General features: G+C 40.5%; 1 protein-coding gene across 2 annotated transcripts in view; it reads right to left on the bottom strand.

Annotated features, from left to right (window-relative positions):
* Window positions 1-25,145, bottom strand: part of LOC126292220 (thyroid adenoma-associated protein homolog) — a 193,366-nt gene that overhangs the window by 138,750 nt on the left and 29,471 nt on the right. For both annotated transcript variants that reach the window (XM_049986086.1, XM_049986087.1), the window contains exons 8-9: window positions 13,753-14,018; window positions 3,844-4,028 (exon numbers count right to left, since the gene is read on the bottom strand). In XM_049986086.1, the coding sequence (XP_049842043.1) occupies window positions 3,844-4,028; window positions 13,753-14,018 (451 nt within the window). The remainder of the gene's footprint in view (window positions 1-3,843; window positions 4,029-13,752; window positions 14,019-25,145) is intronic.

Below are 25,145 nucleotides of genomic sequence, written 5' to 3'. Positions count from 1 at the left end.
AGTGAAACAATCACAGGTGCTCATTATTGAACACAATTAATGCATTTGAGCAGAACATTAAAAGACAAGTGGCCGCAATACAGCAAGAGGCACAATAAAGTGAATTTGCAGCAAGGCAATGCTCGATCCCATGTTGCAAAAGTGGGCAAAACGTACTTGGAAACATTAAAATGGGAAGTCCTACCCCACCCGCCATATTGTGCAGACATTACTCCCTCTATCACCTGTTTAGATTAATGGCGCATGGCCTGGCTGACCAACACTTTCAGTCTCATGAAGTCACAAATTGAATTGATTCGTGGATTAAAAGACAAACTATTTTTTCAACATGGGTTTCGTACACTGTCTGAAAGATGGGAGAAAGCAGTGGCCAGCGATAGAAAATACCTTGAATGATACATTTGTAACCAACTTGTTTCATTAAAGCCTCAAACATTTGGGGAAAAAAAACGTCGGAAGCAAAGCTGTGCACCTTGTACATGGAAGCATAACAAGCAAGACTGTCACCAGGCACAGTGTCAGTAGTCTGTGGGACAGGAAGAATTGGGGGGGGGGGGGGGGAGGGGGGGGGAGCAGAAGAGGAGAAAGGGGAAGACAGGCAGGTGGCAGGTGCCTTGGTAGAGGGTGACACACAATGAGGGTGAGAGAGACGAGTGGAGAGGAGATGATAGGACAGAGGGGGTCGAAACTGTTGAATGGAGGGGTGAGGACAGTAGGTTACCATAGGTTCGATTCTTCAGGTTGGCTAATTTGTTTGGTATGGGGGGGGAGGGAGATACACAAAGTCTTAAATGAAACCACAAAGAAAGAAATCCAGTGGCATCAAGTCTGGAGATCAGTGAAAGTACCCATTTTAACTGTGCACTGAGCTGGTACTCCTGGTGGTGAAATGATGTTCTGATGTACTGTGTGAATCAAACTTCAGGTCGTTTGCTACAAAATGACACGTCTACTGATTCTGCAAGATATCTCAAAAAAAAATCTCTAATATTCCAAAGTTTTAAAGTCCTTTTTGAGTCACCCAGTATAAAAAGATGTGTAATTATTGCAGCAGAGCTGATATATGGCATGGCTACTTTCACAGGTGGCCCGTCCTCTGATGGGGTATGAGATGATGATCACATGGGTCAGAGGTGTGGTTGTTTGTGTCTATGAATGTATGTGTGTTTTCTTTTCTGAATAAGGCTTTGGCCTTTACTAAATGTGTAAGCCGTTTCTCTATGCTTGTATGCAACTCAACATGTCATCCTTTGTACTAGTTCGCTCTGAAGGAGACACTGCCAGAAAGCTTAGTGGCGTTTGTGATCTCCCTTACATTAACACTGACCAAAGAAACAGCATACCGTAACTATAACTCATTGCTTACAAATGAAGTTCAGTTTGTTCCTTAATTGAACACTTAATTGCTTTGCATCTTGAGATGTCTGTATCAGAAACAGGAATTATTGTTATTGTGCCCCAAGTTTGGATACATTTTTAGTGGTGTGAGGTGCACAGTGTCTCAGCCTACAAGTCCGTGCAGGATGAACTCTAACCCCTGGAGATCATCTTGAACTGAACGGATATTTCTGGCAACAGATTTGCAAGACATTGCATGTGAAATCAAGATGCAGGTGTGGAGTCATGAATATGAGGGTGGCACATTCCTCAAGAAATGCAATGCAAAGTGGTCTTCCAGTCTGCTAGGAAAGCACGTGCCTTTCTCAGTTCTGTGAAGGACGACTCGTCAATTCCAAATGCGAGTGTGTACCAGGTTCCTTATGGGTAGTGGGGCACTTCATGTATTGGTCAAACAACATGAAATGTTTGTGGCAGATGCACTGAACATCAGCAGTACACTGGCTTGTTACATCTGGACATGGCAGCAGTGGCAGAATGGTGGATATATACGTGCCGACTACAAGGTCACAGAGATTGGATTAGTAGATATGACATGAGACCTGGATCTCACTAAAATTAACACACACAGAAGTTCCCACAGTGTTGCCGTCATCAAAGAAACATAAGAGTGCAGACAGAAACATAAGAGTGCAGACTCAAACATCTGCATGCTTTCTCAACCACCCATGGGGCCACCAAAACAGAATTTCCACGGGTGCATGACAGAAATTTAATGTGTTATCGAATAAACTGTGAAAAGGTGAAAATGCATGTTTATAACTCTCTTGCTTTAAAGGCTTCCGTTTGCTATTTGTGCCTACTGGCTGCTGCGCTTGTCATACCCACCTCAAAAGGATGAAACTGATTTTTACATGTTTCTACTTTGCACTCATATTTCATCTTGCTGTAAGATCAGCTGAGGGATACGAGACAGCTCTAGAGTGGGTATGGTGAATGTGGAAACAGTTTGAATGGCACTGTGCTACTACTACTAGTACTACGTCATGCCTAAATGGCTGAAGACCAGTACCAAAAACAGCAATAATATGACAACATTTCTAGCTGTGTGCATCGAACTAGGGAAAAGTTCCTTCATTATCCATACAATTAATGATACATAACAGACATGAGAAAACATGCTTGTATGAGGTGATACCAAAAGTAAGGTCTCCACTTCTTTAAAAAATATAAAGAAGCATTTATGTACAATAAATTGTGCATAGTTTGAAGCTTGAACATTTTTCTATTTTTGACATAACTGCCATTTTGATCACTGCATTTCTGGAAATGCTACAGCAGTTTTTGCCTATGACATATCAGCCTGCTGACATGCTACTGTAGAAGTGTCAAACCTCATATTTCCCAGGTACATTCAAACCAAGTGTTTTTTCAACTTGGGAAACAAGTGGTGGTCACTGGGTGCTAAGTCCGGACTATAGGATGGATGAGTGATTATGTCCCATCGACACTGCCACAGAAATACACATTTTGACAGGCAATGTGCGGAGAAGGCTTCTGCCCTTGCTCAAAATTCCTCTTCTTCGGTTCCCAATCACTCGGCTGAGTCTTTTTAATTTCTGACCATACCTGTTGGCATTTATTGTTGTCCAGGTGCCGTGAAGTCGACAAACAATACCCGCTTCCAATACCAAGACACAACTGCAACAACTTTACTGGCAGACTGCATTATTTCGAATTTTCACAGCTCGGGTGAATCTGAATGTCACCACTGTCGTACTTGTTGTTTCGTCTTGGGTGTGAAATGGAAAGCTCAGGTTCCATCGACTGAGACTTGAATCCAAAACAGTGATGTTTTCATCTGCACAGCATTGAAGAAATTGGCAGGAAGCTTCAATGTGTTGCCATTTACAGTCTTCTGTCAGCATTCTCGGGACCCATCTTGTGCACACCTTCCGAAGTTTGAACGCTTTTCTCAAAGTCTGGTGAATGGTGCTTCAAGAAATCTCAGGAACAACATTGCAGAACTATTCCGCCATCTCAAAGCACGATTTGTTCAACTTCTGTGAGAGTCTCTTCAGGAATTGGAGGTCTCCAGCTTCTTTCCTCATCACGAATTTCAGTACGACCAACTGCAACCTCTCTACACCACTTGTGGACATTTTGGACACCCACTCAAGACTCTTCATACACTACCGACAACTGTCAACAAATGTCGATCGGTTTAATGACTTTTGCACTAAAATACTGGATAATTGCGTGAACTTCACAGTTGGCTGTAGTGACTAACAGGAGCTCTATTAAAACCGGCTGCCAAGCAGAGACTAAAATCTCCAGCGGATGTGCAACGGTTTTTGTAGAGAGTGGAGGGAGCAAGGAAAAAAATAGTGTGGTCAACAGCCATGCAAACAGGCGGCCCCAGTACTTTGGAGACTTTACTTTTGGGATTACCCTCATTTAGTAATTTGACCTAGAGCCAAATAGAGGGGAGAAGGTGAGGCTCACGTGTGGTGCGAGTGTCCTGTCCTGGAGTGCAGCCAGCAGGTCTTCCGGCAGGGTGGGGGCTGCAGCCAGCAGCGGCAGGCAGCCGGCCTCCGCGCAGACGGCGGCCAGTGCGAGGTAGCGGCTCTTGCGGTCCGCGGGCGTCTCCAGCACTGCCCGTCTCACCCTCTCCCGCACGGTAGGCGCCTCTGCAACACCGTCAATGCCCCACTTACTCATCAACACCCGCTACTCAACGCAATTCTCTGCATTTGCAATGCAGATGGGGGAGACTCAGTTATTCATATTATTTCTCTAATATCTGTAGTTTGGATATCACATGTACAAAGCCCTATTTTCTGTTTCCCCTCAATTAAGTTAAGCATTTTAGACTCACTTCAGGTTACAATAGTAAATTAAGTTTTATTTTTCATTTTTCGTTAAAAACATTGATTCCTTCAAAACACAAAAAGAAATAATTTCTCTTGTAAACATGCTATATCTCTTCATTTTATGTATCGATAACATTGACAGGGTTATACTCAAACTTGGAAAAAATCCCCGAGAATTCCAGGCATGGGGAGGTAGATAATGCCATAAGAAACTCCTGAGAAATTTAAAGGTGGGGGTAGGAGGTGGGGTGGGTAGTTTGAGGATCTCACAACAATGACTTTTCTTTCCTCTCAGCTGTAGTTCCAAGTGCAGCATATAAACATCAAAATAATTTATATGGACTAATATTCAAATAATTAACTCACTTTAAAATATTAAATATTTTAAAATTTGTGATTTATAAAGCTCCACAAAATTAAATTCCAATGTTCAGTCTTTAATGGAAAGACAGATGGCAACTGAACTGCACTTTTGGACACAGTCTGCAGTCCAGGCAGAAAATGGTCAGAAATGAAGTCATCAGAAAGAAAATGGACATTATAATTGGAGTTCCTGATTTTTTGAAAGAAACAGAACTCATATGGTGCAGACATATGAACCACAGCTCATGGACTGGAAACTACTAGCAAAGAAGAAGGGAAAACCAAAGACCACATCGATACAAGACATTAACTAGAAGAAGAAATACTAAAAAAAAAAAAAAAAAAAAAAAAAAAAAAAAAAAAAAAAATTATGGGCACACAGTCACAAATGGAAAATGAAAATTAAATTTGATGTGAAATCTTAGGTTACCACAAAATGTAAATACACTGGAAAACAAAGAATAATAATAATTTACAAAATACCAGGACAGCACTTCCTTTTCAGTATTATTGTCATCATCTGCCAACTACTGGCTGAAAATTCAGTTAATATTAATATCACATAAATATCAATACACATATCACCAAACAATCAGCTTGAGTATTAAACAACAATTGTGTATACTATCTGCAAGTGACTGACAAACTAAACGTAGGCAAGCAGGAGTCGGTTGATTATGTTTTCTTGGCTGGCTGATGTATTTCTTCAATTAATTTAACCTGTAGCCACAGAGCTCAACCAACACTGTCATGGCCAAATTAAGTTTCTATCTGCTTCTTGGGAGACTAATTTCTTCTCCCTTCATCGTCCAAGCTAATGGAACTCATTCATCCTCATTTAATTTAAAAAAGCTATTCCATTAATTTCCCAATTACAATACCAATACCACCACTACCTCCACCACCTTAATATCAGCCACCCACACACAAGCAGAGAAAATGCAATTACAGAAAATACTCGTCTCATATTATATGGTTTACTAGCCCTTCAGTAAGGAATCCCAACTGCAACTTTAATTCCTGTAAGCAACATGGTCTAATTGAAAATGACTTTGGGTTCCATCTAGACAGTAAATCTGTAGCTACTGTACCTGCTACAGGCAACGAAAGTTTATATACAACTTGTATAGAAACAACTAGTGGAGAAGTCGAAGAACTGATCAACAGGAGGATTGACTTAGCATACAGAAATATCAGAATAACCTCCTATGAAAAAAAAAAGCAAGGATAGAAATGTTAAGACTGTAATGGGAATTCCACTGTTAAGTAATGGGAATTCCACTGTTAAGCATATATGAGAGATCTGATAGGTGGAAAGAGTACGCTGAAGGCCTGTAGGAAGGAGAGGACTTACCTGATGACATGACAGAATAAGGAATTGGAGTTGAGGCAGATGACACAGGGGAGCCATTAGTCGAGTGAGAACTTAAAAGGGCACTGGAAGACTTGAGATCAAATAAGACAGAAGGGATACACAACATCTGTCAGAATTTCTGAAATCATTTGGGGAAATAGCAACAAAATGACAATTCAAGTTGTTGTACAGAACATACCATCAGACTAGGAAAAATATCATCCACTCAAGTCCGAAGAGAGCACCAGCAGATAAATGCGAGAACCATTGCACAATCAGCTTTAATAGCTGATGCATCTGAGCTGCTGGCAAGTATAATATACAAAAGAATAGAAAAGAAATTGACGATTGATTAGATTATTATCATTTTGACTTTAGGAAAGGTGAAGGCACCAGAGAGGGAGTTCTGACATTTGGGCTTGATAATGGAAGTGAGACTGAAGAAAAATCAAGACATGTTTATTGGGTATGCTGACCTAGAAGAAGCATTCAACAATGTAAAACAGCACAAGATGTTTGAAGTTATGAGCAAAGTAGGAGTAGGCTACAGGGTAAGACTGGTTGTGGTGTGCGTACTGTAAGACCTTCGGAACACACACCGTCAAATTATTTGACTTGTCGTTCTAACGAAGTAGGCGAGTGTCGGCAATATGTCTCGTGGTCTTATCGTGGCGTGTTTATGTTCTGCCATTAAGTCAGATAATAGAAATGCCACCTGCACACTTAGAGTAGCAGATTGACGGTGACCAACTTTAAACAGAACTTGATTAATTTTCACACACATTTATTAAAACAATAAAAAGCATAGACATTATGTAACTTTATTCTGGATGCTATTTACAACTGACAATCTGTTCCTTTGGTCTTGGTACGTTAATCTTATTCTCACATATCTCTGATATTTGACAAAGTGTCTATTCATTTCTCTTCATGGCTATGTACAGGAATATGGTAATCTTATTAGGCGCAGACTGAAACTTGACTATAGACTGGTACAGACTAATGCAGACTGGTACAGACAAATGCAGACTGACTAATTGGAGGTCTGTACACTTGCGTCATGCATTCAGGTATCACTGTGCGAGTGTGATCTGTGAGGAGAAAAGGTTCTATGTTAGCAGCAATCTCATTGGCTGCATTACATATTAATATGCGGATCGGCAGAAGCAGAATTTGGTCCGTCTCTAAGGCAGCGCCATCTCGTAGTGCAGAGACGGACGAGCGCTGCGCCTGCGCTGTTGTGCTTAGCAGGGCGCGCTCTAGTGGGAAAGTTGTGTACGCACTGACTGCGGAACTATGTACACATCACTGGTAATATACAATACGTACAGCAAATAAGAGGGAACAATAAGATTGAGAGACCTAGAACAAAATGCTCAGATTAAAAAGGGTATAAGAAAGGGATCGGGGTTGCCACAAGTTACCCCAAGTGAAATTTCCTGTTTTCCAGACACGTTTTAACATTAAAAATTTCGAGCTCTCAAGGGTAAGCTGTAAAAAGTAAGGAATTCCATATTTCTAAAGGTGTGAGCAAAAATCTTAAGTACTAAAATCAACATCTTTTGTAATAAACTGTTTTTAGATGGAGAAGGCATGCCAAATGGTACATATATTTCATTAGGACCACTAATGTTGTTTTATTTCAATAAAATGAAACACATTTCCTTAGAGTCACAAGACAGATTTAAAAAATCTTCTCTGATTTCAGAAGTGGCCTCAGAAAAAAGTGAGTCTCTTCAAAGAAGTGAATATGGCAGAGAAAGTTGTGTGAACCAGCACTATAGGTGACTGTGAATAAAATGTTGGTTCCACTATGTTTGTTATTGGCAGTTATTACCTACTGTGTTATGTCAATTATTTTACAGGTATTATGTGATTTTTCTTTCAAGGAATACATGAGTATATAGCATACAAACTGTTAGTGACAGCCACCATATTCTTCTTCTTATCATCCATACTTTCTAACATATAAACTACTTTCAAAGTGTCAAAAATGTACCAGAATAATAAAATATCTATAAAATGTCACACTGTACAATGTACTTGCAGTGAGACAGTCGCAATTCCTGAAATTCATCAACCGTGGCCCCTGGCCTGCCGAGGAGCACTACAGTCTGGGGTCCATGAGTAACCAGAAAATCCACCACATTGTGCCATACACAAACAGACCTGGTCTGCGGGCAGATCGGTGAGACTAGATCCGACGGGCAGGGTCTCCACATTAGTGGGAAATGGTGGGCTTCAGATTGGCAGGCATGATCCTTTAGAGATACCCACAGAAATGGTTTGCAGTTTCGGCCCATCATGGGAGTCCTCTTGTGTGACCTGCTATTCACATATCACATACACCATGTCTCGAAAAGAGGTTATACGATAAATATCGACAACAGTAAAACACTGGTAATGCAATGTAGTGAAATTAAATCAAGTGATGCTGTGGAAACTAGAGTAGGGTGTAAGACAATGAAAGTGTAGTAGACGAATTTTACTATTTGGGCAACAAAGTAAAAGGCAGTGGCCAATAAAGAGATGTTAAATGCAGACTGGCAATAGCAAAAGGAAGTTTCTGAAGAAATTATATGTGAGGATATCTTTTCCAACGGTATTTCTCTGGACTGTAGCCCTGCACAGAATTGAAATACAGAAGCTTTGGAAATGTGTTACAGTAGGAGGCTGCTGAATATTAGATCAATAGACAGGAAACAAATTGGGTAGAGAAGAAGTGTTTGCATGCAAATGTTGGAGTTGGAAGCTCTCCTGAAAAGCAGAGCAGCTCACATAATACTACGTACAGAAAACTGGCTGAAGGCAGAAATTGATAGCAGTGGGATTTTTGGGGAAATTTTAAATGTATATTGAATGGATAAGGAAATGGGAAATGGAGGTGGTGTGTTTGTTGCAGTATCCAATAAACTCAAATCCACTGAGAAAGAAATTGAAGCTGCATGTGGACTCAATATCAGGGGGTGGGCATAAAGGATAACTGGATTATTCTATCAATCACCATACTCACCTCCTGAGGTAACTGAAAACTTTTTTTTTTTTTAAAAAAAAAAGAGCACCCTCAGTTCACTTGTACTTCAGTTTCCCAATCTTACTGTAACCATTGGTGGAGATTACAATCATCCAACAATTAATTGGGAAAATTACAGTTGTGTTAGTGGTGGGCACGATAAGACATCTTGTGAACCATTACTAAATGATTTCTCTGAAAACTACCTAGAATAGATAGTTTTGAACCCCACTCATGATGGATATACAAGGGATCTAATAGCAACAAATAGACCTGACCTCATTGAGGAGATCCACAAGGAAACCAGCATTAGTGAAGATGACATGGATGTGGCAGCAGTGATTACCAAAGTACAAGGGATAACTAAATCAAGCAAAGATATACATGTTCAATAAACTAGGTAAAAAATCAGTAGAGTTGTATCTCAATGAGGAATTTGAAACTTTCTGTACAGGGAGGAGAATGTAGGGAAACCATGGCTCCAAGTTTAAAAGAATAGTTGACCATGCACTGGATAGACAAGTACACAGTAGAACAGTTCATAATGGGAGGGACCATCTGTGTTATATAGTCACTGTAACGAAACTTCTACAGAAACAATGATTGCTGCATAATAGGTGTAAAACAAAGCATAGGGATATGGATGGAGAAATGCTAAATGAAACATGTTTGGCTGTCAAGAGAGCAATGTGTGAAGCCTTCAGTGACTACCATCGCAGAATATTGTCAAATCATCTATCACAAAACCCAAAGAAGTTCTGGTCACTTGTAAAGGCTGTTGGTGGCACCAAACTTAGGGTCCAGTCCCCAGCAAATAAGACAGGAACTGAAAGTAAAGATAGCAAAATAAAAGCTGAAATGCTTAATTCTGCTTTCAAATGTTCCTTTATAAAGGAATCCCGAGCAGCAGTGCCCCAACTTAATCCTTGTAGCATCGAAAAGGTGAGTGAAGTAAGTATTAGTGTCAGCACTGTTGAGAAACAGCTGAAATCATTAAAACTGAACAGAGCTCCAGGGCCCGATGGAATCCCTATTGGACTCTATACAGAATTTATGGCTGAATTAACCCCACTTCTGACTACAATCTACTGTAGATCTATGAAACGAAAGACTGTGCCCAGTTCTTGGAAAAAAAGCACAGATCACACACATCTACAAGAAGGATAGTAGAAGTGATCCACAAAACTACTGTCCAATATTCTTGACACTGATTTGTTGTAGAATCTTAAGACAGATTCTGAGCTCAAACTCAATGAAGTATCTGTAACAGACTGTCCTCCATGCCAACCAGCAAGGATTCCAAAAACATCAATCATGTGAAACTGAATTCGCACTTTCCTCACGACATACTGAATGCTTTGGATCAAGGCAGGCAGGCAGACGCAGTATTTCTTCATTTCTAAAAAGCATTCGACTTAGTTTCACACTTATGCTTATTATCAAAAATTTGATCATATGAGGTATAAAGTGTAATTTGTGACTGAACTAAGGACTTTTTATTGGGGAGGACATGTTGTATTTTAATAGTAACATGAGGCTTTTTGCAGATGATGCAGTCATCTATAATGATGTACTGTCTGAAGGAAGCTGCATAAATATTCAGTCAGACCTTGATAAGATTTCAAAGTGGTGCAAAGATTGGCAACTTGCTTTAAATGTTCAAAAATGTAGAACTGTGAACTTCAAAAAATGAAAAAAGATAGTATCCTATGACCATAATATCAATGAGTCACTGTTGGAATGGGCCAACCCATGCAAATACTCGAGTGTAATACTTTGTAGGGGTATGAAATGGAATGATCACACAGGTTGCCATGGGCAAAGCAGATGGTAGACTGCAGTTAACTGGTAGAATACTGAGGAAGTTCAATCAGTCTTCAAAGTAAATTGCTTACAAATCACTCATATGACCAGTTCTAGAATGCAGGGAGAGTCAAAAACAACTTCACAAATTTGGAATGATATAGAAATGTATTGAGATAACTTAAAGAATTGGTAGATGTGTCATTTTGTACCAAACGTCATCAAGTTTCGTTCACATAGTGCATCGGTACCACATTCCACAACCAGGAGCACCAGTGCAGTGCACAGTTAAAATGGCTACTTTCACTGGTGTGGAGCACGCTCGTGTGTTTTGGTTTTGTAAAATGAACTCTGCAGTAACACCTTATTTCCTAATGGAAGTTCAAGGTTCCCTCGATAATCACTTCCCAGGTCTGTGGATTGGTTGTGAAGGGCCAATAACATGGTCATCTCACTCCCCAGGCTTGACACCACTGAATTCCTTTCTCTTGGGTTTCATTGAAGACAATGCTTATGCCCCCTACCAAACAATTCAGAAAACACAAAATATCAAATTTACACTGCCATTACACCAGATTTTATGCAACGAATGTGGGAAGTTACTGATTATCAGAGGGATGATTGCCACATCACAAATGGTAGTCACATCAAACCAAAATGACACTTGATTTGTTTGCGTGAAACCTGAGGTTGTTTGCTACAAAATGACATACCTACTGATTCTGTAAAATATTTCAATAAATTTCTATATCATTCAGAAGTTGTAAAGGCCTTTTGACTCTGTCTGTACTGATCAAGTGTGTGGGACCTGCACCTAAAAGGACTAACAGAGGACATTGAACATATACAGAGAAGGGCACCACAAATGGTCAGAGATTTGTTTGATCTGTGGGAGAACGCTAAAAAGTTATTGGCTCTTGAAGGTATACATAAAGTATCCTGAGAAAGTCTACTAACGAAGTTTCGAGAACGGACTTTAAATGACAACTCTAAGTATCATTCACATAGGGATAGTGAGGATAAGATTAGAATAATCACAACATGAACAGAGGCATTTGCCCAGTGCTCCATCCATGAATGGAATGAGAAGAAACCCTAATAACTGATACGATTGGGCGTACAATCTGCCATGTACTTCACAGTGTGGATGTAGATGTAAACCAAAAGAAGGGATCAGATTGTAAAACACATCCTGAGGCACCAAGAAATTACTTGTAGGAAACACTGCAACCAGCCACAATTTTTTTTTTTTTCCTAATGATTTTACTATACCGTTACTACTTTTGGATGTGATCCGTTGCAAATTTTACATCTGTGTCCTAAAATACAACAAAGTTGTTGTGATGACATAGTTTTTACTCTTTTATATGCTGTATACATTGTTCTTACTTCAAGAAAAGCCCTCCTTTACATATTACAAGGAGGTTCAATTTTCTGTTACGGTGAATGCAGATCAATGGAATGACCTAAACAGAAAATGGCAGATACATTTATTTGTATCGGCCGCTGATCTGATGTGCTAAAGAACATTATATGCGATGCGTACAGAGATGGTAGATTTCTGGAGTCGCTGCAAAGATACTTCCACACAGTACACATACTTTTATCCAGTCAGACATTTAATTATTTAGCTCTGAAAGATTCTAATAATGGCCAATGAAGAATTTTTGTCTCTGTCAATTAATTCATTATTTTTAGCATTTCAAATTATAAGAGATGTATAAATGTTGGAGGTAGATTTGATTTTTTAATTTTAGTTGACAATCTAGTATGCAATCAGATTTCCAACCACATTCACAATAAACATAACTGCATACTGAATGATCAATTAGAATTAAAAAACACAAATCTATCTCCTAAATTTTATACAACTGCTATAATTTGAAACTATAGAAACAATAATTAATTAACAGAGAGAAAATTCTTCACTCATCATTACCAGCATCTTTCAAACCTAAATAATCAAATGTCTAACTGTACAAAATTAACTGTACTATAAAGAAGTGTCTTTGCAGTAACTTGAGAAGTGTGCCATACCTGTACACATCACTGACCATTGCGTCATCTTTCAAACCTAAATAATTAAATATCTAACTGCATAAAATTAAGTGTACTATGAAGAAGTATCTTTACAGTGTGTGCCACATCTGTACATGCATCATGTTCTTTGGCACATCAAATGAGAAGCTGATGTAAACAAATGTATCTGTCATCATCTATTTAGGGTTGGATTGGGTTGTTTGGGGGAAGAGACCAAACCGCGAGGTCATCGGTCTCATCGGATTAGGGAAGGACACAGAAGGAAGTTGGCCGTGCCCTTTCAAAGGAACCATCCCGGCATTTGCCTGGGGTGATATAGGGAAATCACGGAAAACCTAAATCAGGATGGCCGGACGCGGGATTGAACCGTTGCCCTCCCGAATGCGAGTCCAGTGTGCTAACCACTTCGCTCGGTCATCATCTATTTAGTTCAGTTCATTGATCAGCATGGATTGTAAAAGAAAATCAAACCTTTATCTTACTATATGTAAAAAGAGGGCTTTTCATGAAGTAAGTAAAATGTATAGAGCATAAATAAGTGTAAAATTAAGTAAACAGAACACTTTTTAACACTGGCAAAGAAGTCAATACCACCACACGATGATGGGCTCAGGACTGAAATTAATAATGGTACAATAATATCATTTCAAAATAACTTGTGGCTGGTTGCCGTTGGTTTCCTACAGTGTAATTTACGAAAACAGCTGTAGCTTCCTCTAATCAAAATAGATAAAATAAACATCAAAGAATGCTCTATTTGGTAACGGAGAGAAGTCTGGTTAAAAATTGTAAAGGGAAACTGAGGCTTAACTTCGGAAAGCAGGTTCAAATGCACACAGGCTTCAACAGTTATTCAGACATGAAAGGTCTCGCACAGGATAGACTAGGGTGGACAGCTGCATCAAACCAGTCTTCAGACTAAAGACCGAGACTACAAGAACAGCTTTTTCAGACGTGGTCGGGCAGACCTGGTGCAGTGACAGCTGCCTGTACGAGGCTGTGGAGGGCGAGGCGTGCGGCGTGGCGCACGCTGTCTGCACAGTGCTCCAGGTGCGTCCAGAGGAAATCCAGAAGAGGCAGCGGTCTGTCCGGCCCTGCCGGCTCCCCCGGGACCAGGCCTGCCAGGGCCTGTGCGACCGCGTCTGGTGCCGCGTCGGCATGCTGCCGCAGCTGCCGGCATAGGAGCTGCACCGTGCGAGCCCCAGCCAGCACCACTGCGGAGTCCGAAGGGGCTCTGCAAACGAGCACGGGTACGTCTCACTACTTCACCCTGGCACAATGAAAATGTAAATCTTAACTATCCTACTTTAAGAGGGTGGATAAAATACAAATAAACTGCATTAATAAAATAATTTCTTCTTTGCAATTAATTCAAATTTGCTGTCCTCCCCCTTCCACTCATCTCGTCCATATTTTTACATTTGCAGAAGGCTTTTGACACCATTCTTCACAGGCGACTTTTAGTTAAATTGCGTGCTTATGGAGTTTTCTCTGAGTTGTGTGGCTGGATTTGTGATTTCCTGTCAGAAAGATTGCTGTTCATAATAACTGATGGAAAGTTACTGAGTAAATAGAAGTAATATCTGATGTTTGCCAAAGAAGTGTTAGAGGCTTGCTGTTGTCCCCGATCTACATAAACAATTTAGGAGAAAATCTGAGCAGCCCTCTTAGACGGTTTGCATGTGACACTGCCATTTACTTTCATGCAGAGTCATCCGACGATCAAAACAAATTCCAAAATGGTTTAGACACGGTATTTGTACGATACAAAAAGTGGCAACTGACAGTGAATCGTGAAAAGTGTTAAGTCACCCACATGAGAACTAAAAAGAATTCGCCAAATTTCAGCTTCAAGATAAATCACACAAATCTAAAGGCTGTAGCTTCAACCAAACACTTAGAGATTATGATTACAAATAACTTAAATTGGAATGATCACATAGATAATATTGTGGGCAAAGCAAACTAAAGACTGATAATTGGCAGAATACTTAGAAAATATAACAGGTCTAGTAAAGAGACTGTTTCTACTATGCTTGTTCACCATTTCTGTAGTGTTACTGCAAGGTGTGTGACCCGCATCAGACAGGACTAACAGAGACATTGCACAAGTTCAAAGATGGGCAGTTTGTTTTGTATTATCACAAAATAGGGGAGAGAGTGCCAAGGATATGATACACAAATTGGGGTGACAGTCATTGAAAAGTGGCATTTTTCGCTGCAGCAGGACCTTCTTGTGAAATTTCTATCACCAACCTTCTCCTTAGAGTAAGATAACATTTTGTTGTCACCCATCTACATAAGGAGAAATGATCATCATAATAAAATAAGAGAAACTGGACTCGCACAGAAACATTTAAGTCTTCATTTTTCCTGTGCACTGGTTGAGAGTGAAACAGTAGAGAAATATCTTAAGGGTGGTGCAATAAACCCTCTGCCAGGCACTTAACTGTGGATTGCAGAGTAATCTCACAGACACAGATTAGATGTGGATCTTATCAATCTGGTTCTACCATAGTCAAACTAGTATTTTCACACATTTTTCAAAGAAAGTGTGAGGAAGCAATCTGAAGTAATTACACAAATTGTAGCACTTCTCCTCAAGCTATAAAGTGTCATCTGATGGGTACGAGACAAATGTGTGGAAGTGACGAGTCTGACCTATATTGTGCAAATATTGTGCGTGGCCACCTCAGAGGGTTCACAATTTGGCAGATTTAAATTTTGGGAAATTACCCACACGCATTAAAAGGTGAAGATAAAGGTAGAGTCTGTGGTGCAAGCCCGTGACTAACCTACTGACCCGGCTGCAGGTAACGTGCAGCCTGTCTGTTTGCCATGGGACTAGGATGGGGAGGGGTAGCGGACCTCTCAGCCCAGCTGCCTTTTATCCCCAGGAAAGACCACTGGTGGTAATTTGAAAGCAGGCCGAGTGGACCTGCGCCATTCCAGACAGGCTGGGATGAGGAAAAATTCCTGCTCTTATCTCAGACTGAATCCAGGAGCTTCAGAGCCAGAGTCTGGTGCTCTACCACCAGACCGCCACAGAAACTTCCTATACACAAGGCAGAAGCATATCTCACTGTCTATAAATGAGCAAGTGCGGGCTGAATGAACTATACTGTCTAACTGAATAATAACTGAAATAGAGAACAATGTGCAAGTAGCCCAGGAAACATTGTTGTTTACACATACATAACATTTTTGTGTGTTCTGATACTTATTTTGTGGTTTACAGGAAACCCAAAGTCCTTAAAGAATCACACTCTCAAGTATAAAATGGCATGAAACTTCTGATTTCTTTACAGTGAGTTAAGGTGTTGAACATTGGTGTTATGTTAGTAAGCGAGAGAAAGGTTAAAAAAGGCCTTATAGTTTGTGGGAAGTTGCTACATGCCCTTATTATGCAACACTGGATCAATGTAGTAAGTTTGCACTCCAGTTTAAGTAAAAGCAAGTTTTTTACACTCTTCAATGTTTATCCTGTCATATTTCGTCACCTATGTATCATACAATGATATACTTTTGCAGGTACACAGAATGATATATGTAAATACTGTCTGCAAAGGGTCTTGCAAATAGAATCAGCAGAAAAGAAAAAATAAATTAAAATGTTTTTCATGGGGTTCTAGTTTTACTGCACGCCATTTTAAGCAGGACCTAATTTTTGATGCATCTAGATGTTTATGATGTCATGTCTCCTGAAGTGCGTGTTGGACAATGATACAATGTTCCAGGTACATTCACTGATACATGTAGGTACTGTCCGCAAAGTGTGTTGGAGTAATAAATTAAAATGTGATGTCTTATGCTGAACATTTACTGCACAAAGGGTGGAAATGTAGTAAATAATAAATGATAAACTTTTTTCTGTTCACCATTTTGAGGAGGCTGTCACCAAGCAAAAGTTTTACGAAGGTATGAAATTGTGTGTAAAGTTTGTTGCAAGTTGGTAAGTGTATTCATTCTCAAATACTGGAAGAATAAATTCTATGGATTTCTGAGCCATTAGTTACACTTCCTCAAGACTAACACAAAGTTTCTATGTCGAATACGCCGGGCTTTTGCTGGTCAGTCGCCTCGTTCTCGCAAGATATTTTGACAGCGTGACTCGCTGTCTTCTTCAGATGCTCCCTGAAACTGCTCCTTCGATGGATCAGGTCCAGTATTTATGTCTGGACAGTGCTATGTGATCCATCTTCGGTCCACACTGAGTCAAGCACTCCATCTGTGGCCCACGACCGTCAGTAGCGGCTCTAAACCACTAGTACTTTGACTACCATCCACACATGGCTTGGCAGTCCTCTGGTGTCATGTCTGTCATCTGATACTCCATTTTCAGTCCGTGTCAGATCAGGCGCTCCATCCGTGGTCCACACTCAGCAATATTAGCTCTATTCTTCCTCTCTCATCATTGGTGCTCCGAACACGGTCCACAGCCGGCTTGGCCATGTCATCTGCTATTGTACCCATTGTCTGATGCTCGGTGTCGCGTCCATGCAACGCCAGGTGTTCCATCCACTGACTGTTGCTACCTTCAGCATCCTCCGGCTGCCTTGGGCACTGGGTGTGAATTCCTTGCCTGTCAGGGCAGGCCTCCGATGTTGGGCCCTGCAGGCCGTCTCCTCCATCAGAACGGCCAGGTGTTTGGTTCTACGTCTGCTAATGTTGGGCCTGTCCACTGATTTGTCACCTTCAGTTTGCAGTGTCTGGTGCTCTCTCCAAGTGCTGTTTTCTGAACTTCCTCTCCCATTCCTACTCCTCACAGACTCTCAATGTCGTGTCTGCTCTGTTATCAGAAGCTTCAGTGCTGGGATCCAAGCGGTGCTGAACTGGTATCCCGTGTCACTGTTTCGAGATTCTGTTACCTGGATCTCAAAGGAGTCTTTTATAAAACTGTCCCAATAATAAAACTGTCCCAATATCTCGGAGTCTGTGTCACAATCTTAGTGTCACTGTAGTTTGTCAAGTGAATGAGTTCTAGGCAGTGGTCTATTATTGCTAATTTGGTCACCTACATGAGTCTGGTATGCCTCTCGTATTATTTACACATGATGTCCACCTTCCTGGTGGTCTGGCCAATGTACGACATCCCACACTGAAATTGTATGTTGTAAATTCCTGGCTTCTGTAGTCCCAAATCATCCTTCATATTCCCCAGCAGTGTCCCAATTTCAGTGGATGGCCAAACAAGCATTTGATGCTCTGTTTCAAGAGAATTCTGCTGATTTTGGCAGAGACGGATCAGCATATGGCCAATATGCCACCTCTTCCATCTCTACTTGTTGTTCTTTTGGGACCTCTGGTGAAGTGCCTTCTGAATATCTCTGAAAGAGCATCCATTTTTACGGAACACTTATTGCAAGGGTTCTATTTCTGCCACCAAGCTGTTGGGATCTGGAAGGGGCTGTGCTCGATGGACTAGAGTTTAGAGCACACTGTTCTTTTGTGCCAGATGGTGGCAACTATTAGCTTGTAGATTAAACTGGTGTAGTATGATTGTGGTACATGCTATGAACAAAGGTGCCATCTGACTTCCTCTTGACTGGCACACCCAGGAATAGTAGTAGTCCACTCTTCTCCAGTTCTGTGGTGAATTTTGTATTAGGATGGTGTGAATTCAGATTTTTCAGGAAATCACTGAGATTCTCCCTGCTATGGGGTCAAAAGACAAGGTGTCATCTACATTCGTACAAACACATTTGGGTTGATTATGTGGCTGGTGTAAGTGCCTTCTCTTCATATCTTTCCATAAAAAGGTAGACCAACACTGCTGATAAAGAGCTGCCAACTCTTCTGTTTGCATGTAAAATTGACTCCCATACAGGAAGTATGTTGACATGAGTATGCTCCTAAACAAGACCAGGAGAGCTCCATCACACATTTCTCCAATGAGACAGATGGAGACATTCAGTGGAACCTAGGTGACCAGGGACATCATGTTGAAACTGAACATAATGTCAGGGTCTATGATGTACGGTTGCCTAAGATGTAAGAAGTCCTCCAAGATCGGAATGTGGTATTCACGTTTTCATACATGAGTTGAAAGCATATTCTTCAGGAACGTATCTGTGAGGTAGGTAGCCATGCCAGTGTCCCTGACAATCAGTCACAGAGGTATCCCATCCTTGTGAACTTTACCAGCAAAATGGCTGACACTTAGGCAACTCTGGGAATATGACAGCATTGTGGCGATTTCAGCAGACAAGGGGGAATCCACAAGGCAGATTATGAGAAAAAGGTGCGAAAACTTCTGGAGGATCCGGCATATAGAACAGTAGGGACTGACCCCTTGGACAAACCAGACAAAAACACCAGGGCTCTTCTGAAGGAGAAGGGTCTTCCTCAAAAGCTCACAAAGAAGCTTCGGTCAAAAACGCCAGTGCCAGCCAGACTGTATGGACTGCCTAAAGTTTGCAAGGATCAGGTATCTCCATGACTGTCAGCAAGACTGGTAGCTACCTACTATGTACCTCAAAAAATGTGCTTTCACCAAATGTGTACATGTGTACACTATATATGGAACTCTGAGGACTTTATATGTTCTACACAGCCATACATCACAGATCCTGAAATTATGATCACTTTTGACGTGGTGTCCCTGTTCACTCAGGTTCCACTGAATGAATTCCTTAATCTTACTGAAGAAAAATTTGATGGGGCAGATAATGTGAAATTGTCATAAAGGAATGCTTCAATATCAGCTTTTGACACCATTCCTCACAAGTGACTTCTAACTAAATTGCATGCTTATGGAGTATTGTCTGGGTTGTGGGAATAGATTTGTTATTTCCTGTCAGAAAAGTCACAGTTCATAATAACTGATGCAATGTCGTTGAGTAAAACAGAAGTAATATCTGGCATTTCCAAAGGAAGTGTTATAGGCCCTGTGTTGTTCCTAATATACATCAATAATTTAGGAGACAATCTGAGCAGTCCTCTTAGATTGTTTGCAGATGATGCTGTCATTTACCACCACATACTGTGATCAGATGATCAAAAGGAATTGCAAAACGATTTAGACAAGACATTTTTATGGTGCGAAAAGTGGCAACTGACTGTAAATCATGAAAAGTATGAAGTCATACATGACGCGCTAAAAAGAATCCAGTACCTTTCTGTTACACGATAAATCACACAAATCTATAGGCTGTAAACTCAACTAACTGCTTACAGACTACAATTACAAATAACTTAAACTGGAACAGTCACACACATAATGTTGTGGGGAAGGCAAACCAAAGACAGTCACTTCTTGGCAGAACACTTAGAAAATGTACCATGTCTACTAAATAGACCCCTTAAACTAACATTGTCTGCCTTCTTCTAGAGTACTGCAGTTCAGCTGCATCAGTTGGAATTGATGCAGGACATCGAAAAAATTCAAAGAAGGGCAGCTCATTTTGTCTTATCCTGATATAGGAGGGAGAGTGCCACGGATATGACAAACAAATTAGGGTGGCAGTCATTAAAACAATGGCGTTTTTCACTGTGGCACAGCCTTCTCATAAAATTTCAATAACCAACTTTCTCCTCAGAGTGTGAAGGTATTTTATTGATGCCCCCTACATAGGGAGGAATGATCACCATAATAAAATAAGAGAAAGTAGAGCTTGCACGGAAAGATTTAAGTGTTAATGTTTCCCGCATGTCATTCAAGAGTGGAACAGCAAAGAAGTAGCTTAAAGGTGGTTCGACGAAGCCGCTGCCATGCACTTAATCATGAATTGCAGAGTGATCATGCAAATGTAGATGCAGATGTAGAGGATGGCTAAGTTGGGTGCAGATAGTGGCTGAAGCACCAGTTAGCTGCAAACATAGAAAAATGTAAGTTAATGCAGATGAGAAGGAAAAACAAATCTGTAATGTTCAGACACAGCATTGATTGTGTCCTGCTTGACACAGTCACGTCCGGGTGTAGCACTGCAAAGTGATATGAAACGGAAAGAGCATATGAGTACTGAGGTAGGGAAGGCGAATGGTCAACAACAAGTTATTGGGAGAATTTTTGGAAAGAATGGTTCACTTGTAAAGGAGACCGCATATAGGACACTGGTGTGACCTATGTCAGATTAAAGGAAGACATTAAACCAATTCATAGGTGGGCTGCTAGATTTGTTACTAGTAGGTTCGAGCAACACGCAAGTGTTATGGACATGCTTCAAGAACTCAAATGGGAATCCCTGGAGGGAAAGCGACATTCTTTTCAAGGAACACTATTGAGAAAATTTATAGAACCAGCACTTGAAGCTGACTGCGGAACATTTCTACTGTCTCCAACATACATTGAGTGTAAGGACCACAAAGATAAGATATGAGAAACTAGGGCTCATATGAGACATATACGCAGTTGTTTTTGCCTAGCTCTATTTTTGGGTGGAACAGAAAGGGAAATGACTAGTAGTGTTACGGGGTACCCTCTGCCACTTACAATACTTCAGAGCATCTATGCAGATGTAGAGGTAAATGTGTTATTACTCTTCTGTTATAATTTCATGTACTGACTTGCTCCATGACCAGGAAGACATGCTCTTCAATTTGACCCCATGGAACATGACATATAAAATATAAAAATTATCTGTGATACCTCATAGCCTGTAAAGTGTTGTGTGTGAAATTGCAACTTGTCGAACTTCCTGCTCGTCATTCAGCGACCTCAGATCCTGACAAAGTTAAACTTTACGGAGTACCCAGTTGTTCCAGATAGCTGACTGAAAACTTCCTTACAAATTTCAGGTTTCTGATAGATTTCCACGCAGAACTGACCCCCTAATTCAAACACAGCCTTGAAATGCCAGTGCTGGTACACTGGCACACACAGTGCTGTTGCAGGGCACAGAGGCAGGGGGGAGTGAGTGAGAGGCACGGTGGACCACATAGGACCACAAAAAGGTTCTTTCCCCCAAGTGTGGTAATAAATGACAATGATTTGCAGCAGCATCATAGCTGTTACTCATGACAACCTCTGTCATGACAAGTTGTGTGGCAGCTGAGTGCCCATTGCAACTGGCGGCTGGCACTGGATGTGAGGATGACGATGCATCCTGCAGTTACTGGTAACCCCATCCCGCATTCTCCCCACCATGCGCCCCCTACCACAGAAGCTTGAACTCATCACACATCTAGTGGGTGGATAATTCAGAAAAGGTTGTTCGTATTTCACAATCTTTATGCTATCTGATAATTTTCTGTTTTAAGTACGTCTATTACAAAAACAAAGATTTTCTCATTGCTAATATGAGCAAAAAATTTGATTTACATGAATTTATTTGTTTACTTGTGTGAGTAACAACACAGTTTTTACACATTGGTGTTACTGTAAGATAACACAGTTTTCATATGAAACTTACTGCTCTGTCACAATTGTTTGTGTGCCTCAGCCTCTTTTTTTAATACCAGTATGTGTGCACAAATGGTAACCTATACAGGAGATAAACAGCAGCTTTATTAGTAAGCAGGAGCTTTTTCAAAGCAGTAACTTTGCTGGTAATTTACTAGGTTACATTTAGTTGGTGTATCACAAATAGTACAGTGATAGTTCATTGTTAATGGGCATACAGGTACAGTTTCTAGATGTTCCTCAACTTGTTCGACACGCTTGAAGGTTCTGCTTTTTTCTTAGGATCTATAAATGTGATGAATGAATGTCTGTCTTCTTTATAGCAGAGACCACACTGTATGCTGATGGCAACAGCTGTAGTTACTGTCAGAACAAAAGACTTGTAGTAATATGATTAAAAATGTCTCCCTCTCCTTCACTGTACTAGTGAAAACAGGAAAGCAAGCTTACACAAATCATCAATTGCTGGAGTGCTAATCAAATCTCGGATATTTTGTGTTGCTACTCTTAATATACTAATGAGAAGGTTACTAGTCATAAACTGTGCTGCTACATACCTTTTTCCACAGAACAGAATCAGGCACGAGTCACAGAACTCTTTGCCTTGCCATTTGTTCCACATTCACAATAAAACAGTCTTCCCTCACAGAGGGATAGCAGCTGGTAGTAGTGCTCCCACCTGTGGCTTTGGTGTAGTCACACCATAAGACGCTGGTTATGCACACACACATCTACAGCTATGTGTGCACTCCACAGGCCCGCTTTCTGTATGTGGTGAAAGGTACTTCTGCTGCCACTATCTTCCACCCCCGCCACGTTCAATTAACGAATGCTGCATCAGCAGACAGACTGTCTTTCAGTTTCCAAATGAGCGATGATCTCTTTGATTTTCTCGTCGTTCTCATTTCGTGACACATATGTGGGAACAAGTAATAGGTTGCCACATTCTTTTTGGAAGTACGCTTTTGCACTTCTGACAGTTAACATATCCGTGAGCATCACGACTCTCTGTCACACCTTCTGTCACTGGAGTTTGTCAGGCTCCTTCGTAAGGCTCTAACTCGTACTTAACAATCCCATGATGAAACACACACCTCTTCATTAGGTTTTCTCTGTTCCTACTATTAATGCAATGTCGTAACACTCCCAGATGCTGAGGAGAACTCAAGAACTGACATTATCTGATCAAATATTCCATTTCATTGTGTGATCTTGAACTGTCTTAAATTGCGTCAAATGAATGTACGTTTGATTGAAAAAGACATCACGCCTTTACTTGCAGTACGTTAACGCACATATTTTGTCAGTGAACTCAAGACAATGAAACAAATCTTTGTTGATGTCCAGACAAGGTGGCTGTGATTGCTGTCAGAAATAGGATTTAACAGAAGAGAAAGATACTGTTTCTTTAGTGACTCCCCAGAAATCATAAAATAAGTGGAACAGAGCCTATTTGAGGCAGTAGTTGCTACAATGGTTGAGAGTGCTAGCTGATCACCACTTTGACTATTTCCATTGACTAATTAAATCTTAAATGTCGGTGGTCTGCATAAAAACAGGTTCAGTAAATTTTAAGTGGCTTCAGATGTAGTATTGGTGCTACTGACAACATAAAACACTATCAAAACAATGTATAATGTAACACTGCTGCTTATCCTTCATATGTGTAAACTGCATACTATATAGTGATTTAAGGACACTATTTTCTAAATTTATTATTTACCCCAGGAAAGGATATATGCTTTCTTGGACAAACTACTTAAACAATGTGCTTTTATGTTGGTTCATAAAACAATTGCACAGCTAACTATAGTGGCTGTAGTGGAGGAATGGGAGTGGCTGGTGTAGATAGTATATGCCAACGTTCTATTGCTTGTGATAAACTGCGATATGTGAATTACCTTGGTGACATTGACTCTAATAGTTTCAAACATATTCAAGAACTGAAGCCAAGAGGTGACGATATAGTGCAGAAATTTGAGTGTATTGGACAAATACAGAAATAAATGGGGCGAATACTTCAGCAACTGAAAGCTTTGTAAAAAAAACAAAAACTCAGTGATGGAAAAGGGTTGGATGGGAAGGGGAGGTTAACTTGACAGTATAACTGACAAAATGCAGAACTATTATGGAATGGCTATTAGGAAGCATTGATGAAATGAAGAAGGCTATTTGGGCTCTTTTTTTCATACTTTTTCAACTGATGAAAGACTATCATTACTTGCATCCCAAAGGAGAAAACAGTTGGTGTTTATACAACAAGTCATTGCTAAATGGTGAAGTCTACACTCACAAACATAGTCTGACAGTGCAGTAATGGAGGTGATAAATCGTATTTTTAGAATTTTAGCAGCATCTGAACTGTTGAAAAAGTGTGTTTATGGAAAAACTAAAAACCCCAATGAAACAATAAATAGTGTTAGATGGTCAAGAATCCTCAAGACTGTGTTTATTGGAATAGGAATGCTTCACTTTGATGTGTATGATGCTGTTGCTACTTTCAATTTGAATTGGAATGCACTAAATCCCATTTGGATTACGTTTTTTAGTGTATTTCAGGTCCATGGGATGGACTATCTTCATCTTCTGCAAACTGTTCCTCCAGCTTCCCCTTTGGCCTCCTCCCTGTTTACTCTGGCTTGTATTCCTAGGGTATTTCCAGGCCTGTCAGCAGCCTGAAGACTTTTCTTGTCCAAAGCAAGCATTGTTCGTACAGTGTCAAAACCTACCGTCATTCCCATATTTCAAAATACTTTGCACCTTACAACATTGCTGTCATTGAAAGTAGCAACATCACCACACACACACACACACACCAAAGTAAAGTGTTTCTATTCCAATAAACGTGCAGTGGGACATGCAGTTTTGGGTGACTTCCCCAAAATCTACCCCTTTTCCTAGACCTCTCCAGTCCTTTTCTTCCCCTCTCTTCCTTCCCCTTCAACCCTTCTGCCTGAAGGAGGAGCCACTGGCTCAAAAATTACAGCCATATTTTATGTGTTTTTTCTGCTACCACTTGGT

This window comes from Schistocerca gregaria, chromosome 9 (assembly GCF_023897955.1).
Source record: "Schistocerca gregaria isolate iqSchGreg1 chromosome 9, iqSchGreg1.2, whole genome shotgun sequence".
Lineage (NCBI taxonomy): Eukaryota > Metazoa > Arthropoda > Insecta > Orthoptera > Acrididae > Schistocerca > Schistocerca gregaria.
The sequence above is the reverse complement of the archived record's forward strand: the minus strand, read 5'-3'. Positions and strand labels throughout refer to the sequence as shown.